We start from the raw sequence: 22,427 nt of genomic DNA, 5'->3' as shown, positions 1-22,427 counted from the left end.
ACACACTGATTATGAACTGCAGGTCTATACCAGTTACCCTGTCCCCTTCCCACAGGAAACTCCCACTGCCCAATAGTAGCTGTCATAATCCCTACACATACTTACAAGAAAGGAAAGGGCAGATAAAAGTAGGGATTTCTGCAAAGAATAGGAACTTGGGCTGAAGGGCAAAGCCATATAGTTGTTACCTTGAAAATACAGCTCAGGTCTGCTCCCCAGGGGGTGTGAAAAAGTGTATGTATGTGTGTGTTTCTTCCTACAGCTTCTCTTCCCTTCCCCTAAGTGAAAACTGTCCCTCCCCAGAGCCCAGAATGTAGCCTCATGGATGGAACTGATTTCTTTTTAAATGAACCGACTATGTTTACAAGCAGTTTTAGATTCACAGTGAAATTGAACAGAAAGTACAAATATTTCTCAAATGTCTACCCACACACACAGCCTCCCCCATGGAACTGATGTGTATGCCCAATGAGGAGGCAAACCTATTTTTTTGTGACTTAGATGAATGAACAGGAGCAAGCTTCTTCATCTTTTTGAGCCTCAGTGTGCCTCATCTGGAAAATGGGACATTATGAGCCTACCTCATTGTGCTGAAGGAGGAAATGAGATGATCCGAGGTGCACCTAGGTGCACATTGTGCACATGACAGGCATCCAAAAACTGTCAGCTTCTTTCTCCCTTTTAACAATGACCTCTTTAGAAAGAAAAATGCCTCCTCGCTTCCAAACCACTGGTTTGCAAGCATGCTTTTAGAGCATTACTGCAAGGCTGCTTGGAGACAGTCAGTGCTGCTGAAGAGGAGGAGGGTTGGCTCTGGAGAAATGGGAACAAGTGTCACTTGTGGTGACAGAAGTGCCAGGCTTCTTTCTGAGGGTGACTGGCAGCTGGATTCCATCAGCTGGTTCCTGAGGCCTTAACATCAGAGGCCAGCAGAGGAGCGGCTCTGGAGAAGGCCCAGCGAGGCAGCCTGGGTTCAGCCCACCTTGGTGAACCTTTACTCAATCCTCATGTTCATCATTTTGCATTAACCCTGAGAACAGCCAGTGAGGAAGGCTGAGCCATACTTCTGTATTCATCTGTCTTCCGCGGAAACAATCCTGTTTAAGAAACTTGACCTTATTTTCCCACCCCACATTAATTTTTGGCTTTGATGCCAATCATTCTCCATGTGCTGTCCCCAGTCCATTTTCTTCCCATCGTGTGTCTGGAAGGCTGACACCCAGTCTGCAGCCTCTGGTACCCTTGTATGCTGGGTCCAGATGGGGCTCTGCCAATGGAGAGTGCTGCAGGAGGTTGGAGAGGGACCGGAGGGCTTTTTCTCCTCCCCCTCCCTGCCTGGCTGCATCCCCCTGGGTGACAAGCCTGCTCCTCCATGTTTCCAGCTCTCATTGCCTCCTCTGGCCTCTGAGGCTAGTCTCTGGGTACCTCACTACCCGCTATTTTTTTCTTTATCCCCACCCACATCCCTTCATTAAAGTGTCTTTATATATCAGAGTGAATTCTATTTCCTGCCAGAATTCTGAGCAATCCACCATCTTTAAATTCCTACAACCAATGGGTACAAAATTACAACTGGATAGAAAAAATAAGTTCTGATGTTCTATGGCACAGTAGGGTGACTACCGTTAACAGTTAACTTTTGTATATTACATAATAGCTAGAAGAGAGGCTTTTGAATGTTTTCATCACAAAGAAATGATAAATGCATGAAGTGAGGGTTACATTAACTACCCTGACCTGATCATTATAGGACATATGTATGTATCAAAACATCAGACTATACCCCATAAAACATGTACAATTACAATGTGTCAATTAAAGTTAAAAAAAAATTCCTACATTATTCTCCCTTAGACTCTGAGTGGTCCCAGTAGTACAACTTATTTACCCAACCTAATTTCCTGAGTGCCTACCATTTACTGATGATTATATTATTATATGGAATATATATACACATATATGTACATATATATACACACACAACATGAAAGTACTTCAGAAACTATAATATGCTAAGCAACTAAAAGAAATTAAAAACAATAATAAAATAATAGTAATATTTTAAGGTAATCACTGAGCTTATATACCATTGCCCTCTGGGAAGAATTCAATACTACTTTTATCAGAGCTTTCACCTTGTATATGAGCACAGTATTTGGAGCTTCAAAAAGAGTAGCAATGAAGTGAAAAGGCACCCAGCAGCACCTAAGCATGTGGACAACAGGAGAAAAGTTAGCTTTGCCCCCTCCTCCCCCATTTTGTCCAACTCGGTGGTAGGTTCCATGGTCCTGGAAGTGATATGGGCATCATGGTGGAAAGCCTGGGATGTGAGCTGCTCTCTGCCATGAGAGTGCAGGGGAAACACTTTGGCATCTCGGAGGACGAAGGGAAGATGTCTTAGGGAGAGCACCTGGGATTGTGTTTCACCCAAGCCTTAAGGAAGTAGACAGAATGCAGTGCCTTGCATACAGTAGGTGCTCACTGTTCTGGTGAGTAAATGAATAAACCCTTTTCACACCAAGGATATTCTCTAAAACTAATTAAAATTACAGCATATTACAAAACAAAGACAAAAGCTTAGAAGAGGAATGGAGGCAGAAGGAAGCAAAGGCAAGCCACCTCTTAGGTGCCCTATATCGAATCCTTAAGACCTTGGTAGAAAATGATGAGGAGAAGGAGAGGATGGCCGGAGCCGCCTTCCCTGCTTACCTTTTGTGCTCCTGTCTCATTCCTCTGCTCTGAGGATACAGAGGACAAGAGTAACACAGTCCCTATCCTTGTGCACATTACAGTCGAGTGTGGAGATGGAAGACAAAGTGGATAAATACAGGAGCTCTATGAAGGGAATGGACAGGGAACAGATTTAGTGATTGTGTTCAATGGGCAATTCAATGGGAAGGGCTCACTTCAGATAAGACTTGAAGGACGAGAAGGAGCTGGTTACGTGAAGATGTGGAGAGGGAGAGGGTAGCGGGGTCCATGGGTGGTGGTCCAAGGGGGGAAGACTATACAATAGGGTTGTAGACTTACAGGGTCAGACCCTTGACATTGTAGTGATCAGTTTGAATTCCTTTCTGAGTACAATAAAAAGTCATTGAAAAATTTTAATCTGGGGACCAAAACGATCTAATTATTTTTTTCTTTTTATGTTTTGCTTCCTGGAATCAGAATCCAAATAATTTCTACAGCATTGCAATTGGTTGACATGTCTTAAATTTCTTTTAATCTGTAGATTTCCCCTCCATTTCCTATATTTTTTCTTTGCAGTTTATTTATTAAAGAAACTGGGTCATTTGTCTGCAGATCTATACTTTACTGATTATACCCTTGTGGTGTCATTTAACATGTTCTTCTGTCCTCTATATTTCCTGTCAATTTCTAATAATTGATTTAATCTTGCAACTGATCTAATCTTGTTCCTGAAATCCTACTCTAAAGGGCAGCAGGGAAAACCTAGGCTTGTCTGTGGGCAAGACTACAGCATGCAAATACAAAGAGAAAGAAAACAGACTTGGCGATATTAATATCAGATATAGTCAGTCAGGGCAAAACCTTTAGTGGTTCAAAGATGGCTACTTAGGTGGGTGAAAAAAAGTTAAAGCAGCCATCAGCCCTAAATAACATGAATAAACAGATAAATAAATGAATAAAGCAAAACTGGAATAAGAAGATAATGAAAGTAAATAATTAAAAATCTTGATTTGTCAAATACATATAAACATACATTTATGTGTGTATATATATGAAAGATATACATATGTAAACCATATATTTATACATGTATATAACCTTCTACCCTGCAATGGAAAATGACTATTATTTTTAAATGTCCATGGAACACTATAAAAACTGGCCACATTTTAGAACTCAAAAAAGTTCTTTTTTTGTCATGTTTTTTTTTGTTTTGGGTTTTTTTTTTTTTTTTTTGGCAGCTGGCCAGCATGGGGATCTTAACCCTTGACCTTGGTGTTATAAGGTGACCCTCTATCCAACTGAGCTAACCAGCCAGCTCCTTGAAAAAATCCTAAAAAACAAAAATTATATAATAGTGTGTATTAGTTATCTATTGCAGCATAACAAATCATCCCAAAACACAGAAGCTTAAAACAGCAAAATTTGTTACCTCACAGTTTCTGTGGATCAGAAATCCAGGTGCAGCTTAGCTGGGTGCCTCTGGCCCAAGGTCTTTTGTGAGGTTGCAGTCAGAATGTCAGCCAAGGCTGCAGTCTCATCTGAGGGCTCAACATGGTGAGGATACAGGCTCGCTCACACAACTGAGAATAGGAGTTTTTCGAGTCTTTCAGCCAGAAACTGCCTCCATTCCTGGCCTCATGGATCTCACTGTGGGGTAGCTCACAATGTGGCAGCTGGCTTCCCCCAGAGCAAGACAGAAACTGAGAGAACAAGTGAGCAAGCAGGATAGAAGCAGTCTTTTTGTAACCTAATTACAGAAGTGGCATCCCATCCCTTATGCCATATTCTATTTGTTACTCTATTTTTTAGAAGTGAGTTACTAGGTCTACTCCAAACTCAACGGGAGCCATTATACAAGGGTGTGAATACCAGGAAGTGAGGATCATTAGGAACCATATCATAGGTGCTTACCATACCACGTAATTAGAAACAAAGCCTGAATCAAGCCACTTGAAAATTAACTCTGTTAAATTACTTTTAAGAAAACAAAAACAAAACAAAAAACAAAAAACCCACACATTAAAATTGCCATAACAGGATTAAATATTCTTGAAGGAAGTGCCATCCCTCCATGGCATGCCCTGCCAAGAGGTGAGACGAGTGGCTCATTCTATGGCCACAGATTCTGGAACAGGACCCAAGGTGGTGTAATATAGCCACTACCACACCTACTCTCAAGCAAGAACCATTCACCACCACAGTATCAGCCAGGGCCACTCTATAGGAAACCTGCTGCTCACTTGACTACACTGATACAAGAAGAGTCACCAATAAAGCCTGCAAACAGAGGAATAAATCTGTATCTTCATAGCCAATTTCAGTGTAGTAGAAGAAGCAAACTCTCTAACAAATGACCAAACATCAATGAAAAAATACTAGAACTACAGATAAACAAGAAGATATGACACCACCAAAGGAATACAGTAATGCTCAAATTTCAGGCTCCATGGAACAGGGAATCCTTGAAATGTCTGAAAAAGAATTCTGAGCCTTGATCTTAAGAAAACTTGAAGAAATAAAAGAAGACTCAATTAGAGAACACAATGAAACAAGAAAAAATATCCAGAATAAGAAGGAGGAAATCCACAGAGATTAATACCTTTAAAAAGAGTGCAGCAGAACTAGAAATGAAGGCTTCACTCAATGAAATAAAAACACAACAGAGAGCTTGAGGAGCAGGGTAGAACAAGTAAAAGAAAGAATTTCAGATCTCAAAGATGGTCTTTTGCAGGCAGACAAAGAAAAGGAAAAAATAATTAAAAATAATGAGGAAAATATAGGAGAGATAGCAGACAACTTCAAGTGCTCTATCATCCAAATTGTGGGTATTCCAGAAGGGGAGGAGAAAGGAAAATGTGTTGAAAACCTATTCAAGGAAATAGTAACAGAAAACTTCCCAGGTGTAGGGAGAGATACAGACCTTCAGATCCTGGAAGCTCAAAAGTCCCCAAACAGATTCAATCCAAAAAGATCCTCCCCAAGACACATTATAGTTAAATTTGCAAAGCTCAAAGACAGAGAATTCTAAAAGCAACAAGATAAAAGAGTCAAGTCACCTATAGGGGAACCCCCATTAGACTAACAGCAGACTCCTCAACTGAAACTCTACAGGCCAGAAGAAAGTGCAATGATATATTCAACATACTAAAAGAAAAACATTGCCAGCCAAGAATTCTTTACCCAGCAAGGTTCTCCTTGAGAAATGTGGGAGAAATAGTGTATTTCCCAGACAAAAACACGTTGTGGGAGTTCACCACCACATGTCCAGCCCTGCAAGAAATTCTCAAGGGAGTCCTTCATCTGGAATCTGAACAGTGATGATCACTATCTCAAATGCACAAGAGCAAAACCTACCATTAAAACAAAAATGTCAACAAGAAAGAGAAAGAAGCTAAATGATGCCACATTAAATTTCCAGCTAACATTGAAGAAGAAAAGTAAAACGGGGGGGTAATAATCAAAAGATATTTAAATCATCTAAACAAAAAGCAATTAAATGACAGGAATTAACCAATACTTGTCAATAACTACCCTAAATGTGAATGGATTAAACTCCCCATCCAAAAGACACAGACTGACTGATTGGATTAAAAAGCTATACCCAAGTATATGCTGTCTTCAGGAGACCCACCTCACCTGTAGAGACACACACAGACTAAAAGTGAAGGGATGGAAAAAGATATACCATGCAGATGGAAACCAAAAATGAGCAGGAGTAGTTATTCTTATATCAGACAAAGTAGACTTTAAACCAAAAAACATAAAAAAAGACAAAGTAGGCCACTATATAATGATAAAAGGATCTATCCAGCTACAGGACATAACAATCATAAATATATATGCACCCAATACTGGAGTACCCAGATATATAAAGCAAACACCCTTAGACCTAAAGAAAGAAATAGGCCCTAATACATTAATACTGGGTGATCTGAATACCCCCTCTCAGTATGGGTCAGATCTTCCAGGCAGCAAATCAACAAAGAGACACAGGATTTAATCTGTACCTTAGACCAACTGGACCTGGCAGATATATACAGAACATTTCACCCAACAACTAAAGAATATACTTTCTTCTCATCAGCTCATGGAACATTCTCTAGGACAGACCACATAGTAGGTCGCAAATCTAGTCTCAGCAAATTTTAAAAAATTGAAATCATTCCATGTATCTTTTCAGGCCACAATGGACTAAAACTGGAAATTAATAATAAGCAAAGCTCTGGAAATTATACAAATACATGAAAACTAAACAATAGACTCCTGAACAACCTTTGGATCCAAGAAGAAATTTAAAAGGAAATAAAAAAATTTCTAGAAACTAATGAAAATAAAAATACATCATACCGAAACCTGTGGGATACTACAAAAGCAGTACTAAGAGGCATATTTATTGCAGTAAATGTTTACATCAAAAGAATGGAAAGACTTCAAATAAACGATCTAATGCTATGCCTCAAAGAGCTTGAAAAACAACAACAATCCAAACCTAAATGTAGTAGACAGAAAGAAATAATTAAGATCAGAGCAGAACTAAATGAAATAGAGACAAAAAAAACCAATAGAAAAGATCAACAAAACAAAAGGTTGGTTTTTTGAGAAGATAAATAAAATAGACAAACCATTAGCTAGGTTAACAAAAAAAAAAGGAAGAGAGAAGATACAAATAACAAAAATCAGAAATGAAAGGGAGACATTATATCTGACACCACAGAAATATGAAGAACCATTAGAGACTATTATAAACTGGATGACAACAAATATGAAAATCTGGAAGATACAGATAAGTTTCTAGACACACACAAACTACCCAGACTGAACCAAGAAGAGATAGAAAACCTGAACAGACCAATAACAAGCAATAAGATTAAAGTGGTAATCAGTGATCTTCCAACAGAGAAAAGTCCAGGTCTAGATGGCTTTACAGCCGAATTCTATCAAATACTTAAAGAGGAGTTAATACCAATTCTCCTCAAACTATTCCAAAAAGTCGAAGCAGAAGCTGCTCTCCCAAACTCATTCTATTAAGCCAACATAACTCTAATACCAAAACCAAATAAAGACACAATAAAAAAAGAAAATTACAGGCCAATATCCTTGATGAACATAGATGCAAAAATCCTCAACAAAATATTAGCAATCAGAATACAGTAACACATTAAAAAAAATTATACACCATGATCAAGTGGGATTCATCGCAGGGATGCAAGGATGGTTCAACATATGAAAATCAATAAGTGTGAAAAACCACATCAACAAAATCAAGGACAAAGACCATATGATTATCTCAATAGATGCTGAAAAAGCATTTAACAAAATTCGACATCCCTTCATGATAAAGACTCTCAACAAATTAGGTATAGAAGGAAATTATCTCAACACAATAAAAGCCATCTATGGCAAGCCCACAGCCAGTATCATTCTGAATGGGGAAAAACTGAGGACCTTTCCCTTAAGAATAAGAGCAAGACAAGGATGCCCACTCTCACCACTTCTATTTAATGTAGTATTGGAGGTACTAGCCAGAGCAATCAGGCAAGAGAAAGAAATAAAGGGAATCCAGATTGGAAAAGATGAAGTCAAACTGTCTCTATTTGCAGATGACATGATACTATATATAGAAAAACCTAAGGATTCTATCAAAAAACTCCTAGAGCTGGTTAATAACTTCAGTAACATTGCAGGATACAAAATAAATGCCCCCAAATCAGTAGCATTTATATACTCAAATAATGAATTAACAGAAAGAGAAATAAAGAAATTAAGCCCATTTAAAATTGTCACCATAAAAATATGGTACCTAGAGATCAATTTAACCAAGGAGGTGAAAGACCTCTACAATGAGAATTACAAACCACTTCTGAAAGAATTAAAGAAGACACAAAAAGATGGAAAGATATTCCATGCTCTTGGATTGGAAGAACTAACATTGCAAAAATGTCTATACTACCCAAAGCGATCTATAGATTCAATGCAATCCCCATCAAAATACCAATGACATTTTTCACAGAAATGAAAAAACAATCTTTACTTTCATATGGAATAACAAAAGACCTGGAATAGCCAAAGCAATCCTGAGCAAAAAAAGCAAGGCCAGAGGCATAACAGTACCTGACTTCAAATTATACTACAAAGCTATTGTAAAAAACAGCATGGTACTGACCTAAAAATAGACACTCAGACCAGTGGGGCAGAATTGAGAACCCAGAAATCACCCTTCAGGCTTACAGCCATCTGATATCAGACAAAGGCAACAAAAATCTACACTGGGGAAAAGACTGCCTCTTTAATAAGTGGTGCTGGGAAAATTGGATTTCCATATGCAGAAGAATGAAACGAGATATGCATCTCTTACTATATACTAAAACCAACTCAATGGATTAAAGACTTAAGTATAAGACCTGAAACTGTAAAATTACTAAGGGAAAATATAGGTGAAACAATTCAAGAACTAAGTCTGGGCACAGGCTTTATGAACATGAGCCTGAAAGCACAAACAGCAAGAGAAAAAGTAAACAAATGGGACTATATCAAAATAAAAAGCTTCTGCACAGCAAAGGAAACAACCAACAGAATGAAACGACAACCTACAGAGTGGGAGAGAATTTTTGCTAACTATGCTTCTGACAAGGGATTAATATCTATAATATACAAGGAACTTAGGCAATTACACAGTAAAAATCCAAATACCCCAATTAAAAAATGGGCAAAGGAGCTGAATAGATATTTTTCAAAGGAAGACATACAATGGCCAACAGGTACATGAAAAAATGCTCAACATCACTAGTCGTCAGGGAAATGCAAATTAAAATTACGTTGCGATATCATTTCACCCCAGTTAGACTGGCTATAATAAAGAAGATGGTGAATAACAAATGCTGGTGAGGGTGTGGAGAGAAGGGAGTGCTGCTGCACTGTTGGTGGGACTGTAAATTAGTATAACCACTATTGAAAACAGTATGGAGGTTTCTTAAACAGCTACAGATATATCTTCCATATGATCCAGAAATCCCACTTCTGGGTATGTACCCAGAGGAATGGAAATCATCATGTCGAAGAGGTATCTGCACTCCCATGTTCATCACAGCTCTGTTTACAGTAGCCAAGACATGGAACCAACCTAAATGTCCATCGATGGATGATTGGATAAGGAAACTGTGGTATATATACACTATGGAATACTATTCAGCCATAAGAAAGAATGAAATTCTTCCATTTGCAACAACATGGATGAGCCTGGAGAAACTTACGTTGAGTAAAATAAGCAAAGCACAGAGGGATAAACACCACATGTGCTCACTCATAAGTGGGAGCTAAGGGAGAAAGAAGGAAAGAAAGAAAGACCACAGTGGTGCGTTGGGCTTACACAGGGAGAGAACATACCTTGGGTTACAAAGCAGAATGGGGGGAAAGGGGGTGGGGGTGGGGGTGGGGGAGGGATGTTGGGGATAATTGGGTGGGAGACATGGGGTACAAACGCAATTTGTGGTAATGGGCATGCTGCCAGTATGGATCTGGCTTTCACATCTTGGGCACGAGGGATGACAATCAGCTTTGTATCTCATGAATATTCATAACCAATTTTTAAAAAGTATTCTTAAGATAATAGCCACTTTTTGGACTGTCACTATAGCTGCTCTCAGTAACAAAATCTCTTATTTATTCAGTGAATATTGATTTCTTGCTATGTACCAGACACTCTTCTAAGTGCTGAAGATACAACAAGGAATTAAGGAGAGAAAAACTGCATTTATAGAATTTACATTCTAGCAAATGTGAGCAAACACTTGTATAGTAATTATTATGCACCAGGCTCAATTCCGAGCATTTTTGTTGTTGTCAGTTTTAACTATCAAGTAGGTACTTTTTCTATCCCCATTTCATATAACTGAGGCATCAAGAGTCTAAGTGACTTGTCCAAGGCCACATAGCTACTAAGTGGAAAAGGAGGAATTTGAACCTAGCCTGTCTGGCTCCAGACCCTGTCCATGTAACACTGTATTATTCTACCTTGTTAGGAAAAGGGAGAAGTAAATCTGAGACCTGCTTTGATGATAATATTAATGAAGTAGATAAGTCTTGGGAACAGTCTCCCCTGATCACTCTAGCTGATGTAGTCCTCCACTTTTATCTGCCAGTCATTCTGCCCTGTTTTATTCTTTTCAGAGCATTCATCACTCTCAAAAATACCTCATTTCATCTTAATCCTATTTATGGATTGATCCATCCGTCCATGTTTTTTGTCTAAGTCTCCCCCAACTAAAATACAAGTTTCATGATGGTAGGGAGCTTAATAACATACTTAACAAGTAAATTCCTGATACCTAGAGAAGTTCTGGAATGTGTTAGCTACTCAAAAATAAGTACCTAATGGCTGAACGAATAAACAACATGTATATCCATACATACATGTTATATATATTTACCTGTATAGGAAAATATCTGAAAATGTTTAGTCACCAATAGGCTCACAGCAGCCCCATCCCTGAGAGGTGGGATTATAGGTAGTTAACTTATTTTTTCCTCTTTATTTTTAGATAGAGAAATAGAGATAAAGATAGACACAGACATAGACACAGACGTAGACGTAGACATAGACACAGACATAGATATAGACATAGACATAGACATAGACATAGACATAGACATAGACATAGACATAGACATAGACAGACATACACATACACATAGACATACACATACACATACACATACACATAGACAGACATACACATACATATGCACATACACATAGACATACACATACACATAGACATACACATACACATAGACATACACATAGACATACACATAGACATACACATACACATAGACATACACATACACATAGACAGACATACACATACATATGCACATACACACACACATACACATACACATACATATGCACATACACATACACATACACATACACATGCACATGCACATACACATGCACATGCACATGCACATGCACATGCACATGCACACGCACATGCACATACACATACACATATAGACATAGACATAGACACAGACAGACATACACATAGACATAGACAGAGAGTTGGGGGTGGTGGGATTTGCAGGAACCGGAAGATCAAATTCTCCTCAGGCTTGTATACGGTGAGCAATGCCAATATCTTGTAAGTGAAGAGAACGAAAAGGCCAAATGTGACCTGACTGTCTTTACTTTCAGGGGCTCAGAATTTGAGTCGAAACTCGAGGGCTACAGCAAGGAACTGGAAGCTTTTAGGAAGCGTGAAGTGATGATTACAGAAGAAATGAAGAGCAATGTGGAAAAGCTCAATGAGCTTTCAAAGAACCTCGACCGGGCGCTGGTGGAATTTGAGGTTTGAGGTCCTGGGATGGGGGCTTATTACGGGTCTGTTGCTTCTCGTCCTTGGTTTTGTATTTTCCTACTAGCACCTGTCAGGTGGATAGTATTGATGGATTGATCGATTAATTGACCAGTTATTTCATTAATACTTTCAACTACCGTTTTTCACACCCCTCCTTTAAAACCAAATTTTTTGTTATTCATTGAGTACACAAAGAAGAAATTATAATAGGATAACTCTTCACATATACTGAGCTTTAATTATGTGCTCAGCAATGTGCAAAGGGCTTCATATGCGATATCTTGCTTGATGCCTGTAGCACACCTTTGGGTTAGGCATTATTATCATCTCCAATTATTCCTATTTAAAGTGGGAGAACTAAGGCTTGGAGAAGCTAAATAACTTTCCTCAAAGGTCAGCTGGTAAGTTCTTTAACCATTAAAGTTGTTACCTTTGAGACAGGTCAGTGTAAGAAGGTGGCATCATATGAACAGCTGAAGTACCTACAAAAGTTATGAAAATGGAAATGGGACTAGGGTAAAGGGAAGCAAAGACAGTAGAGCAAGTAGCAAATCATCCTGCACTTTCGACCAGCCAGACCTCAGCTGCCAAGGCCCTTGCAGGGAGCAGAGCGAAAGTCTTGTTTGAGCCCACCTTCATTTTCCTCTCTTACTCTCCAGATGAATGAGCATCTTCCTCTACTTGGTTTTTGAGACACTGAGGAATTTGCCATGGTGGCTTGTAGGGTTCAAGAGAACCACCCACCCAATAACCAGCACCCCCTTTTGTCCTGCAGTTGATCAATAAGGAGGAAGAGCTGCTGGAAAAGGAGAAAAGTACCTTCCCTCTTCTGCAAACGTTGTTGACCAATAAAGTGCCTTACGAGCAGCTGTGGGTGACGGCCTATGAGTTCAGCACCAAGTCAGAGGAGTGGATGAATGGTATGCTGTTGTCTCACTCTGCAGGGACAGAATGGGGACGGGGTAGAGTATGCACCCAGCCAGTTCTAACATGGGATTCGCACTTCAGATTCTGGCTGGACTTTTCATCAGATTCTGAGACTCTGGATTAAGGCAGCCACAGTCAAAATTTTCTGATGTGATAATAACAATGGAAGGTGGGAAGCAAAAAACCAGTCCTGTTTCCAGGGTAAAATAGAATAGACAGCTACCCAGAGCCATGGATTGGGCAGTGACTCAGAGAGGCAGGTGACAGGAGGATAAAATGGCAGTTTCTCTGTGGCGCTGCTTCAAGAAAGGCCAGAGTGCCGTAGACATTTGCTTGGCTCTGGAGTCTGAAGAGGTACTGAGGAGGTAGAATCAACAGGACTTAATGATTGGTCTAACGCGGAATGAGGAGCAGTGAGGGACAGGGAGGAACCTGGGGTGACTTCCATACTACTGGCTCAGGCAATTCAGTGTAGATGTTCCCATCCCTGAACAAGAGAAGTGACACATTCGTTGGGGGAAAAAAAAATACCAGCTTGAATAGACTGAGTTTGAGGTGTCTGCAAACGTTCAAATGAAAATGCTTATTAACAGTTGAATGTATCAGTGTGGATTTTAAGAGAGAGATTTGGGGGGGTTGATTTATACTGGGAAATAATTGATGTGTAAATTCCAAATAAAGCCATGAATGACGTCACCTGTGGAGCAGTCTTTAAGAGCAGAGGACAATATCAGAGACCCTTAGGATTGAGCCTTTACCTCATTTCTAGGACTTCAGTTTTATAAACACAACTGATATGCACATCTTTATTGCCAATTTTCTGGATACAACTATGATTATTTTGTTAGGATGAATTCCTAAAAGTGAAGTGGCTAGATCAAAGACTATGTTATGAAAATTACTAAGATGTTAAAAAATGCTTTTATTATTGTTACTGTCTTCCAGAAAAGTTATATTCTTCTTCTAACATTGATTAAGAGTGCCCATTCCTCACACTCTCAACAAACTTGGGAAATAATAACTTTGAAAACTTTTTTGCCAATTTGATGTTTAAAATGGTATCTTCTTTTCATTTGTAAAAAGTATTCTTTCCTTTTATTACCACTGAAGTTGAATGTTAATGGCAGTTGAATTCCTTGTTTTATAAAAGCCTATTCACATGTGTTCCTATTTTTTCTGCTGGAGTGTCACTAAAGTCCGCTATTTAAATAATTTTCAATTTTGAATAATATTTCAGTTGATGCTCTTAATTGGGTACTCAATCATATCTATACAATTAGAATATTTTGTGTTATTTTAAAAATCATATTCATACTCATTTTTAAATTCACTTCTCTGTGTTGATAGCACCTCAAAAATAAAGTATAGTGGTAAGAATGGCCACCTTTGTTTTAGTTCTGATTTTAATGGGAATTCTTCCAGTGTGACCTTTAAACATGATGCTTTTTGTTGGTTTGAGGTACAAATTTTGTGATGTTAAGGAAGTATTTATAATTTACCAAGTGTTTTTATTAGAAGTAGATATTGTATTTTTTAAATATTTTACATTTTATTTTTTTAATTTATATACAGAAAAATTGACATTTGGGGAATACATATAGATCTATGAATTTTAACACGTGTAGATTTATACTTGTAGAACCACCATCAGAATCAGAAACAGAACAGTTTCATCACATCAATAAATTCCCTTGTAGTATTCCTTTGTAGTCGCACCCTCTCCCTGGTCGTTAATACTGGCAACTATTGATCTCTTCATTGCTGCTATAGTTGTGTATTTTTGAGACTCTCATGTAAATGGGATGATACAGGGTGCGATCTTTTGAAACTGCTTCTTTCACTGAGCATACTGTCTTTGAGATTCATCCAAGTTGTTGGATGTATCAATATGTCTTTCTTTTTTATTGCTGAGTAGTACTCCCTATGTACCAGTTTAACTATTCATCCACTGATGGAGATTTGTGTTGTTTCCGGTTTCAGGCTGTTATAAGTAGAGCTTCTATAAACATTCCTCCTAGTTTTTGTGTGAACGCAAGTTTTCATTTCTCTAGGGTAAATGCCCAGGACTGGATTGCTGGGTTATATTTAAAGCATATGTATAACTTCATAAGAAAATGCCAAATTCATGTTTTCCATAGTAGCTGTACCATTTAGCATCCAAGACCAAGCCTTTGTCATAGAAGGCTGTGGATCTGATCATGGTTTTAATTGGCATTTCCCTAGTGACTAACAATATTGAACACCTTTTAATATGCTTACTTGCTGTTGGTATACCCTCCTTGGTGAAATGTCTATTTAAGTCTTTTACCCATTTGTTTAATTGGGTTGTTTGTCCTCTTAAATATACTTTGGATGCAAGTCCTTTGTCAGACGTGTTATTGGTAAATATTTTCTTCAGGTCTGTAGCTTGTCTTTTTATTCTCTTAATGGTGTCTTTCATAGACAAAAAGTTTTTAATTTTCATAAAGTCCAATTTTCTTTCATGATTTGTGCTTTTGGTGTCATCTCTGAGAACTCTGAGCCTAACCCTAGTCATGAAGATGTTCTCCTATATTTTCTTCTAGAAGTTTTATAGTTTTGTGTTTTGCATTTAGATCTATGGTCCATTTCAAGTTAACTTTTATAAAGTATGAGGTTTAGTTCAAGTTTATTCTTTTGCATATGGATATCTAATTGTTCGAGCAACTGGAACAATTGTTGAAAATACTATCATGAAAATTTTACATTTTGATGCATATTATCCAACAGTCCTTTAGGAAGTCTTATAGTGGAATTTTCCATAAGCATGAGTTGATTCTTGACTGTCTATTCTATTCCATTGATCTATGCGTCTAGCCCTTCACTGATACCACATCATCTTGAAAAGTAAAGTTTAACAAGAAGCCTTAAAATCAGATTGTGTGATTCCTCCACCTTCATTGTTCTTTGCAAATTTATTTTATTTTTGTACCTTTGTCTTTCCATATAAATTTGAGAATCAAATACGTGAAAAAAAAAAAAAGAAAAAGAAAGAAACTGTGCTGGGATTTTGATTTGAAATGTGTTAAATCTATAGATCAGTCTAGAAAGAATTGAGATCTATACTACATTGAGTCTTCCAGTCCATGGGCACTGTACATCTCTTCAATTATTTAGATCTTCTTTGACTTCTTTTTATCAGCATTTTGTAGGTTTCAACATAAAGATTCTGTACATGTTTCACTAAATTTATACATAAGTATTTCTTTTTTTGAAGTTATAAATGATATATGTTTTTAAATTTTAGTTTCTACTTGGCCTTTGCTAGTATACAGAAATACAGTTTATTATTATTATTATTATTATCATCATCATCATCATCCAGTCCCTGCATTCTTGGCAGCCTTGCTCAGGACCTTGGTCAGGTCAGCTGGATCTCAGGACTGTGAGGGTTTCCTCCTTTCTCACATGAGGCTTAGCCTCAGATAGTAGCTACAGAAGTTATCCCCTCATGGGTGGGGTGGGCGAGGAACACCAGCCCAGCCCTCATTTCCAGCAATGAACCTGGTTCAGGGAACCCATCACCTGTGGATCACCTCTAGCACCCAAGAGCCGAAATCAATTGCGTCCAAGGAGATCATTATCTTGCTTCAGAGACTACATTTAAAATATCTTCTTTTTGCATTTTCTGTATTACTTCTTTGTGTTTGGAGCAGTAAGGGGAGGGGTGCAGTGTCATTCCTCTTCTTTCAGGAACCAATCTACCCTGATTTGAGAGCTTTCTTCTATTCCTTTAAAAAATTTTTTTTTAGATTTTATTTTCTTAGAGCATATTTAGGTTCTCAGCAAAATTGAGCAGAAAATGCAGAGAGTTCCCATACATCCCCTGCCTGCACTAGGCCTTCCCCACTATCTCACCATCAAGCACCAGAGTGGTATCTTTGTTGCTATAGAACTTACAGTGGCACATCATTGTCACCCCAAATCCACAGTTCACATTAGAGTTCATTCTTGGTGTTGTATGTTCTCCAGGTTTTGATAAATGTATACCGCTTGTACCCACCGTAATAGTACTATACAGAATAGGTTCACTGCCCTAAAAATCCTCTGCTCTATATACTCCTCTCTCCATCCCTCCCCCGTAACCTTTGGCAGCCCCTGATCTATTTACTTCCTCCATAGTTTTGCCTTTTCCAGAACATGATACAGTTGTAGTCATACAGCATGTAGCCTTTTCAGATTGGCTTCTTTCACTTAAGTTTCCTCCATGTCTTTTTGTGACTCAGTAGCTCCTTTCTTTTTAGTACTAAATAGTGTTCCATTGTCTGGATGTATCACATTTACTTATCCATTCACCTGCTGAAGGACATCTTGATTGCTTCCAAGTTTTGGCAATTATGAAGAAAGCTGCTATAAAAATCAAGTTCAAGGTTTTGTGTGGACATAAGTTTTCAACTCATTTAGGTAAATACCATGGAGCTCAATTGCTGTGTCATATGGTAACGGTATGTTCAGTTTTGTAAGAAACACCCAAGCTGTCTTTCAAAGTGTCTGTACCATTTTGCATTCCCATGAGGAATGAATGCGAGTTCCTGTTACTCCACATCCTTGCCAGCATTCAGTATTGTCAGTGTTCTGGATTTTGGCCATTCTAACAGATGTGTAGTATCATCTCACTGTTGTTTTAATTTGTAGTTCCTACAATGATATTGAGCATCTTTCATATACTTATCTGCCACCTATATATCTTTACATTGTTAATATGGTGTATTACATTGATTTTCAGATATTAAACCAGACTTGCACTCCTACGATAATCGCTAGTTGGCCGTGTATTATTCATTTTATATATTGCTGGGTTCAGTTTGCATGCCTAACATTTGTTGAGAATTTTAGTGTCTGTGTTCATGAGGAATATTTGCCCATAGTTTTCTTTTCTTGTAATGTCTTTGTCTGGTTTTGGCATCAGGGTAATGGTGACCTGTTACAATAATTTGGGACATGTTTTCTCCTTTTCTGTTTTTAGAAGAGATTGTACAGGTTTTGTTGTGATTTTTCTTTTATTGTTTAGTAGAATTTTCCAGTGAAACCATCTAATTCTCAGGTTTCCATGTTTAGGAAGTTTTTAAACTATAAATTCAATTTCTTCAATAGTTATAAGACTATTCAGGTTGTCCATTTTATCTTGAGTGAGTTTTGGAAGTTTGTAGTTTTTAAAGAATTGTTTCATTTTATCTAAGTGATTTAATTCCTGTACATAGGTTGTTTATACCATTTCCTTATTATCCTTTTTTAAAACATTCTTTTTTTTGGCAGCTGACCTGTTCGGGGATCCAAACCCTTGACCTTGGTGTTATAACACCACACTCTAACCAACTGAGCTAACTGGCCAGCCCTTATTATCCTTTTAATGTCTGAGGAGTCACTAGTGATATCCCATCATTTATTTCTGATACTGATAGATGACATCTTCTCTTTTTCTTTGCCAATCTTGCTAGAAGTTTCTCTTTTTTTAAGGCTTATCAATTTTATTTTTCAAAGAAACAGTTTTTAGTTTTAATAATTTTTCTCTATTATTTTTGCTTTCAATGTCATTAATTTCTGTTCTTCTTATTATTTCTTTCCTTCTGCTTGCTTTGGGTTGTTTTGCTCTTCTTTTTCTAGTTTCTAATGGCAGACACTTGAATGATTTATTTGAGAACTTTCTCTTTTTTTAATGCTATAAATTTCTCCTCTAAAGTTGCACCCTACAAATTATGTTCAATTTAAGATATTTTTTATTCCCATTGAGACTTCCTCTTTGACCCATGTATTATTTAGAACTGTGTTCTTTAATTTTTGAGTGATTGGAGATTTTCTTGTTATGTTTTTATGATTATTTCTAATTTAATTCCATTATGTTCACAGAATATACCATGCATAATTTTAATTATTTTAAATTTGTTAATGATACTAGAGATGGGGGGAGGAAAATAGGGGGTTTGGGAAGTGATAGGTTGGGTATAGAGCATAAAGAAAAACCATAATTTGTAATAATGAATATGCTAATAATAAATAATAAAAAGTTTTAAAAATTAAATAAATAAAAAACAAAAAATATTTTGTTGAGGTTTGTTGTATAACTTAGAATATGGTCTATCTTGGTAAGTGTTCTATTTGCAATAAAAAGAATGTGTATTCTGCTGATGTTGGGCAGAGTATTCTGTTAAGCGACCAAACTGCCTTTGTTAAAATCAGCTTTCACAGTGCTTCTTCTTTGCTTGACATACTTCTCTCCATGGATAAGCAGTGAGTTTGGCAATGGGATTCCTAGTGAGTGTCCTCCCACTTCTCCCTTGCAGTTGGCTTTCAAGGTATGGTCCTGGGAGCATTGACAGCACCTGGGAATGTGTTAGAAATAAAAAATCTTGAGCTCTCACCCGGATCTGCATTTTAACAAGCTCTCCTGGAAGTTCTGATATCTGCTAAACTTGGAAAACCACTGTGAATATCCTACAGAAATTTCTCCCAGTGGCTCACACTTGGATGGCATCTTCTCTAGCTTCCAGTAAAGATGCGTGTTTTTCCTTTTATTATCTGCCTTTGATCATTTAGTGGGAATTAGAAAAGGCAGATGTGCTTAAATGCATGGTCTCACATCGCCTCTTTGCTTAGAAGTTGTTCTCTGTTCACATTCATGGGGCTGAAGAGTACTGACCTTAATGGTGACTTCAGCAATGTTACTCAGAACTCTAGAATGTCCGAGCTGGAAAGGACCTCAGTGGAAATTTCCTCCAGCCTCCATATCTGAATGTAGACTGAGCTGACTGCTATCTCATCTTATAAGATCAGCGTTGGAATTCCATAATGTGGTCTTGCTCTAAGTTATGAGGTGAGAAGCTACCAAGGCATGTGAATAAGAGAATTCATACCTGCTTTTCAGAGAGCAGTTTCTAAAATCCAGGAATTATCTTGCTTACTTCCCTCAGGACTGAGAAGTGTTGTGTCTTCTCTTAGCCTGATTGAGTGCAAATAACCCAGGCAAGTCACTTTGTGCCTCTCTCTCACAGGTAGCAGTGGAAATAATGAGGCGTTAGCCTCGCCCGATACACTCATCCTGCTGGTAAAGTCACTGTGATAACTCAGCCAAACCCTCCCTAGTAGAGGCTGCTCACCTATCATGCAGGCACTTTTCTTGCTAGTCCAGCACCTATAATATTTCCTGGATTGTGGAAAATACTCACATTTGTTTTTCTTTTCCTAAAATTTTAATTTTTGATTACCCAACAAAAATGTCAGGTTGATGAAGCATGTTAAATTAATGAAAGTTATTAAATAATAAATTATTTAGTCTCAGCAGCCCTGAAAGAAAAATGTTTTTGAGTAAATTACCAACCTCATGATGCAAGAGTTAATACTAATTTGAAATATCCGAGGGGAAGCAGCAGCATGAAAGACTTTGGCTGAAATCCAAATGCCAAAGATTTTCCATAAAAGAAAAAGATGAGAAATGAATGTTTTAGAGCACTTTTTAAAAAATGAGCTGTCATTTTTTCACTTTTTAAATAATCTATTCTTAAATAACTGCAAGCTTACATAAAAGTTACCAGAACTGTACAGAAAGCTCCCATCTCCTATTCGTCACATTCCCCAATTGCTAATAGTTCACAGCATTTGTGGAACAACTTTTGATACTACTATAACAGCGTCAAAACCAATAGTAGCAATCGATACCCTAACTGCACCTCCATTATGTTAGCCACTTCACTCCTGTTATCTCACCTGGTTTTCACATCACCCTCCAAGGTATTCATTATCAACCCTGTGTCACAGGTGATACTCTTGAGGCTTAGAAAAGTCCAGTAACATACCCAAGGTTTCACTGGCTAAGGGGAGCTTTCAGATCCAGACCCAACCCCAAAGCCTGTGCTTGTTCCACTATCCACATGACAGGCACAATTCTAAGTTCAGGAAATGAAAACTATGCATAACTAACATCTACTTGATATCTGACCCTTCCTTTACCACATCTTCTCTATTTCAGGACCCCTCTTTTTACTGAATGCTGAGGAAATCGCGGAGCAGATAGGAAACATGTGGAGGACGACATATAAACTGATCAAGACCTTAGCTGATGTGCCTGCACCCAGGCGCTTAGCAGAGAATATGAAAATCAAGATCGATAAGTTCAAACAACACCTTCCCATCCTCAGCATTTCCTGCAACCCAGGAATGAAAGACCGGCACTGGCAGCAGGTTCCTATCACTGCCCGCCCCCAGGCAGCCCCATCGTACCTGGTCCTGGTAGCCCTCTGGAAGGCAGGAAACATTACTGGGTCAGGCTTCTCTTTCCTGAAAGGAGAATCTATAGGAGGCCAAAGGGATAGTAGTGGGAGTGATATCCTTCTAAAGGAAGGGAAGGGTGGGATATGCCATGAACTACCTGCCTCACAAACAGGTTGACTTTCTTTGGGACCCCACTGCTGGTGAATATTGTTCCAGCCAGTGACCACGGGGCGGTCTTCTGTCTGCTTTCTTAATCCAATGGCTGCTGGAGGTCCTACAGGGTGATAAGTGTGTTAAATTACAGAGACAGTGCCTTGATTTCTTCTATGACCCAGGATACACAAAAAAGAAAGATACACAAAAAGGAAAGTCACATCTTTTCCAGGTGGCTGCTAATAATGCCAGACGATTCCTGCTCAGGCTGACTTTGGTGTGGACTTTCATTGTCAAACAGGCTGTGTTCAGAAATAATTTTGCACCTCTTCTTTCAGCCCTTCGAGCCTATGAATGAGAATAATAAATAGTCTCCCTAAAAATAGTTGGGATTTTTATAAGCAACCAAGTGTGAGGGTGATAAGTGTGGTGTGAACAGTAGGCAGAAAAAAGAAAACTCACTGTGTTTCTAAAATAGTTGTCACATTCAAGGGCTAGCACTGGCCTTGAAGCATCCTCTACCAGGGAGTTGCTGTGTGTGGAGGTGGAAATGAGAATGGCTTTCCATGGGCAGATTCTTCTCTGACCTGGCTGGAATTCACTCTCAGAACCATGTACAGGACTGAGGACTCTGTCTGTGGAAGGATCCAGTCTAACAACACATGCATTACCTTCAAGAGAATGAAGCCCATTGCCCTGTGGCTGGGAGTATTTGATCTCCCTAGGAAGACAATGGCCTTGATACATGGGAGATTTAGGATTTTTCTGTAGGGAGGATCTACTTTCAATCTTCCAGGAAGCCTCTAGACTCGAGACCTAACTGAAGGGTGGGGTGTTGCAAATGAAGACAGGGGAGAGATCATCTGAGTAGACTTCTGGTCTTGAAATGCCCCTGCAGAGGGGTATGCAGAGGACAGCTGCCCTGACTTGGTGCTCATAGGGGCCTCTCCCTACGGACCTAGGTTAGTTAGAACTTTGACCCACTTAGGGGGTTGGGGAGGCAAGGTGGACAGGCGGCCTCTGGTGGAGCCAAGTTTCTTCATGAGATGACACTATGAAAAGTGTCCC

At 38.5% G+C, this 22,427-nt stretch overlaps 1 protein-coding gene across 1 annotated transcript in view; it reads left to right on the top strand.

Annotated features, from left to right (window-relative positions):
* Positions 1–22,427, top strand: part of DNAH3 (dynein axonemal heavy chain 3) — a 169,854-nt gene that overhangs the window by 38,533 nt on the left and 108,894 nt on the right. The window contains exons 16-18 of the mRNA XM_063099804.1: positions 11,894–12,047; positions 12,832–12,976; positions 20,965–21,176. Coding sequence (XP_062955874.1) covers positions 11,894–12,047; positions 12,832–12,976; positions 20,965–21,176 — 511 coding nt within the window. The remainder of the gene's footprint in view (positions 1–11,893; positions 12,048–12,831; positions 12,977–20,964; positions 21,177–22,427) is intronic.

The sequence above is a fragment of the Cynocephalus volans genome, chromosome 6, assembly GCF_027409185.1.
Source record: "Cynocephalus volans isolate mCynVol1 chromosome 6, mCynVol1.pri, whole genome shotgun sequence".
NCBI classification, from domain to species: Eukaryota; Metazoa; Chordata; class Mammalia; order Dermoptera; family Cynocephalidae; genus Cynocephalus; species Cynocephalus volans.
Note: the sequence above shows the minus strand (reverse complement) of the source record. Positions and strands in the feature narration are given on the sequence as shown.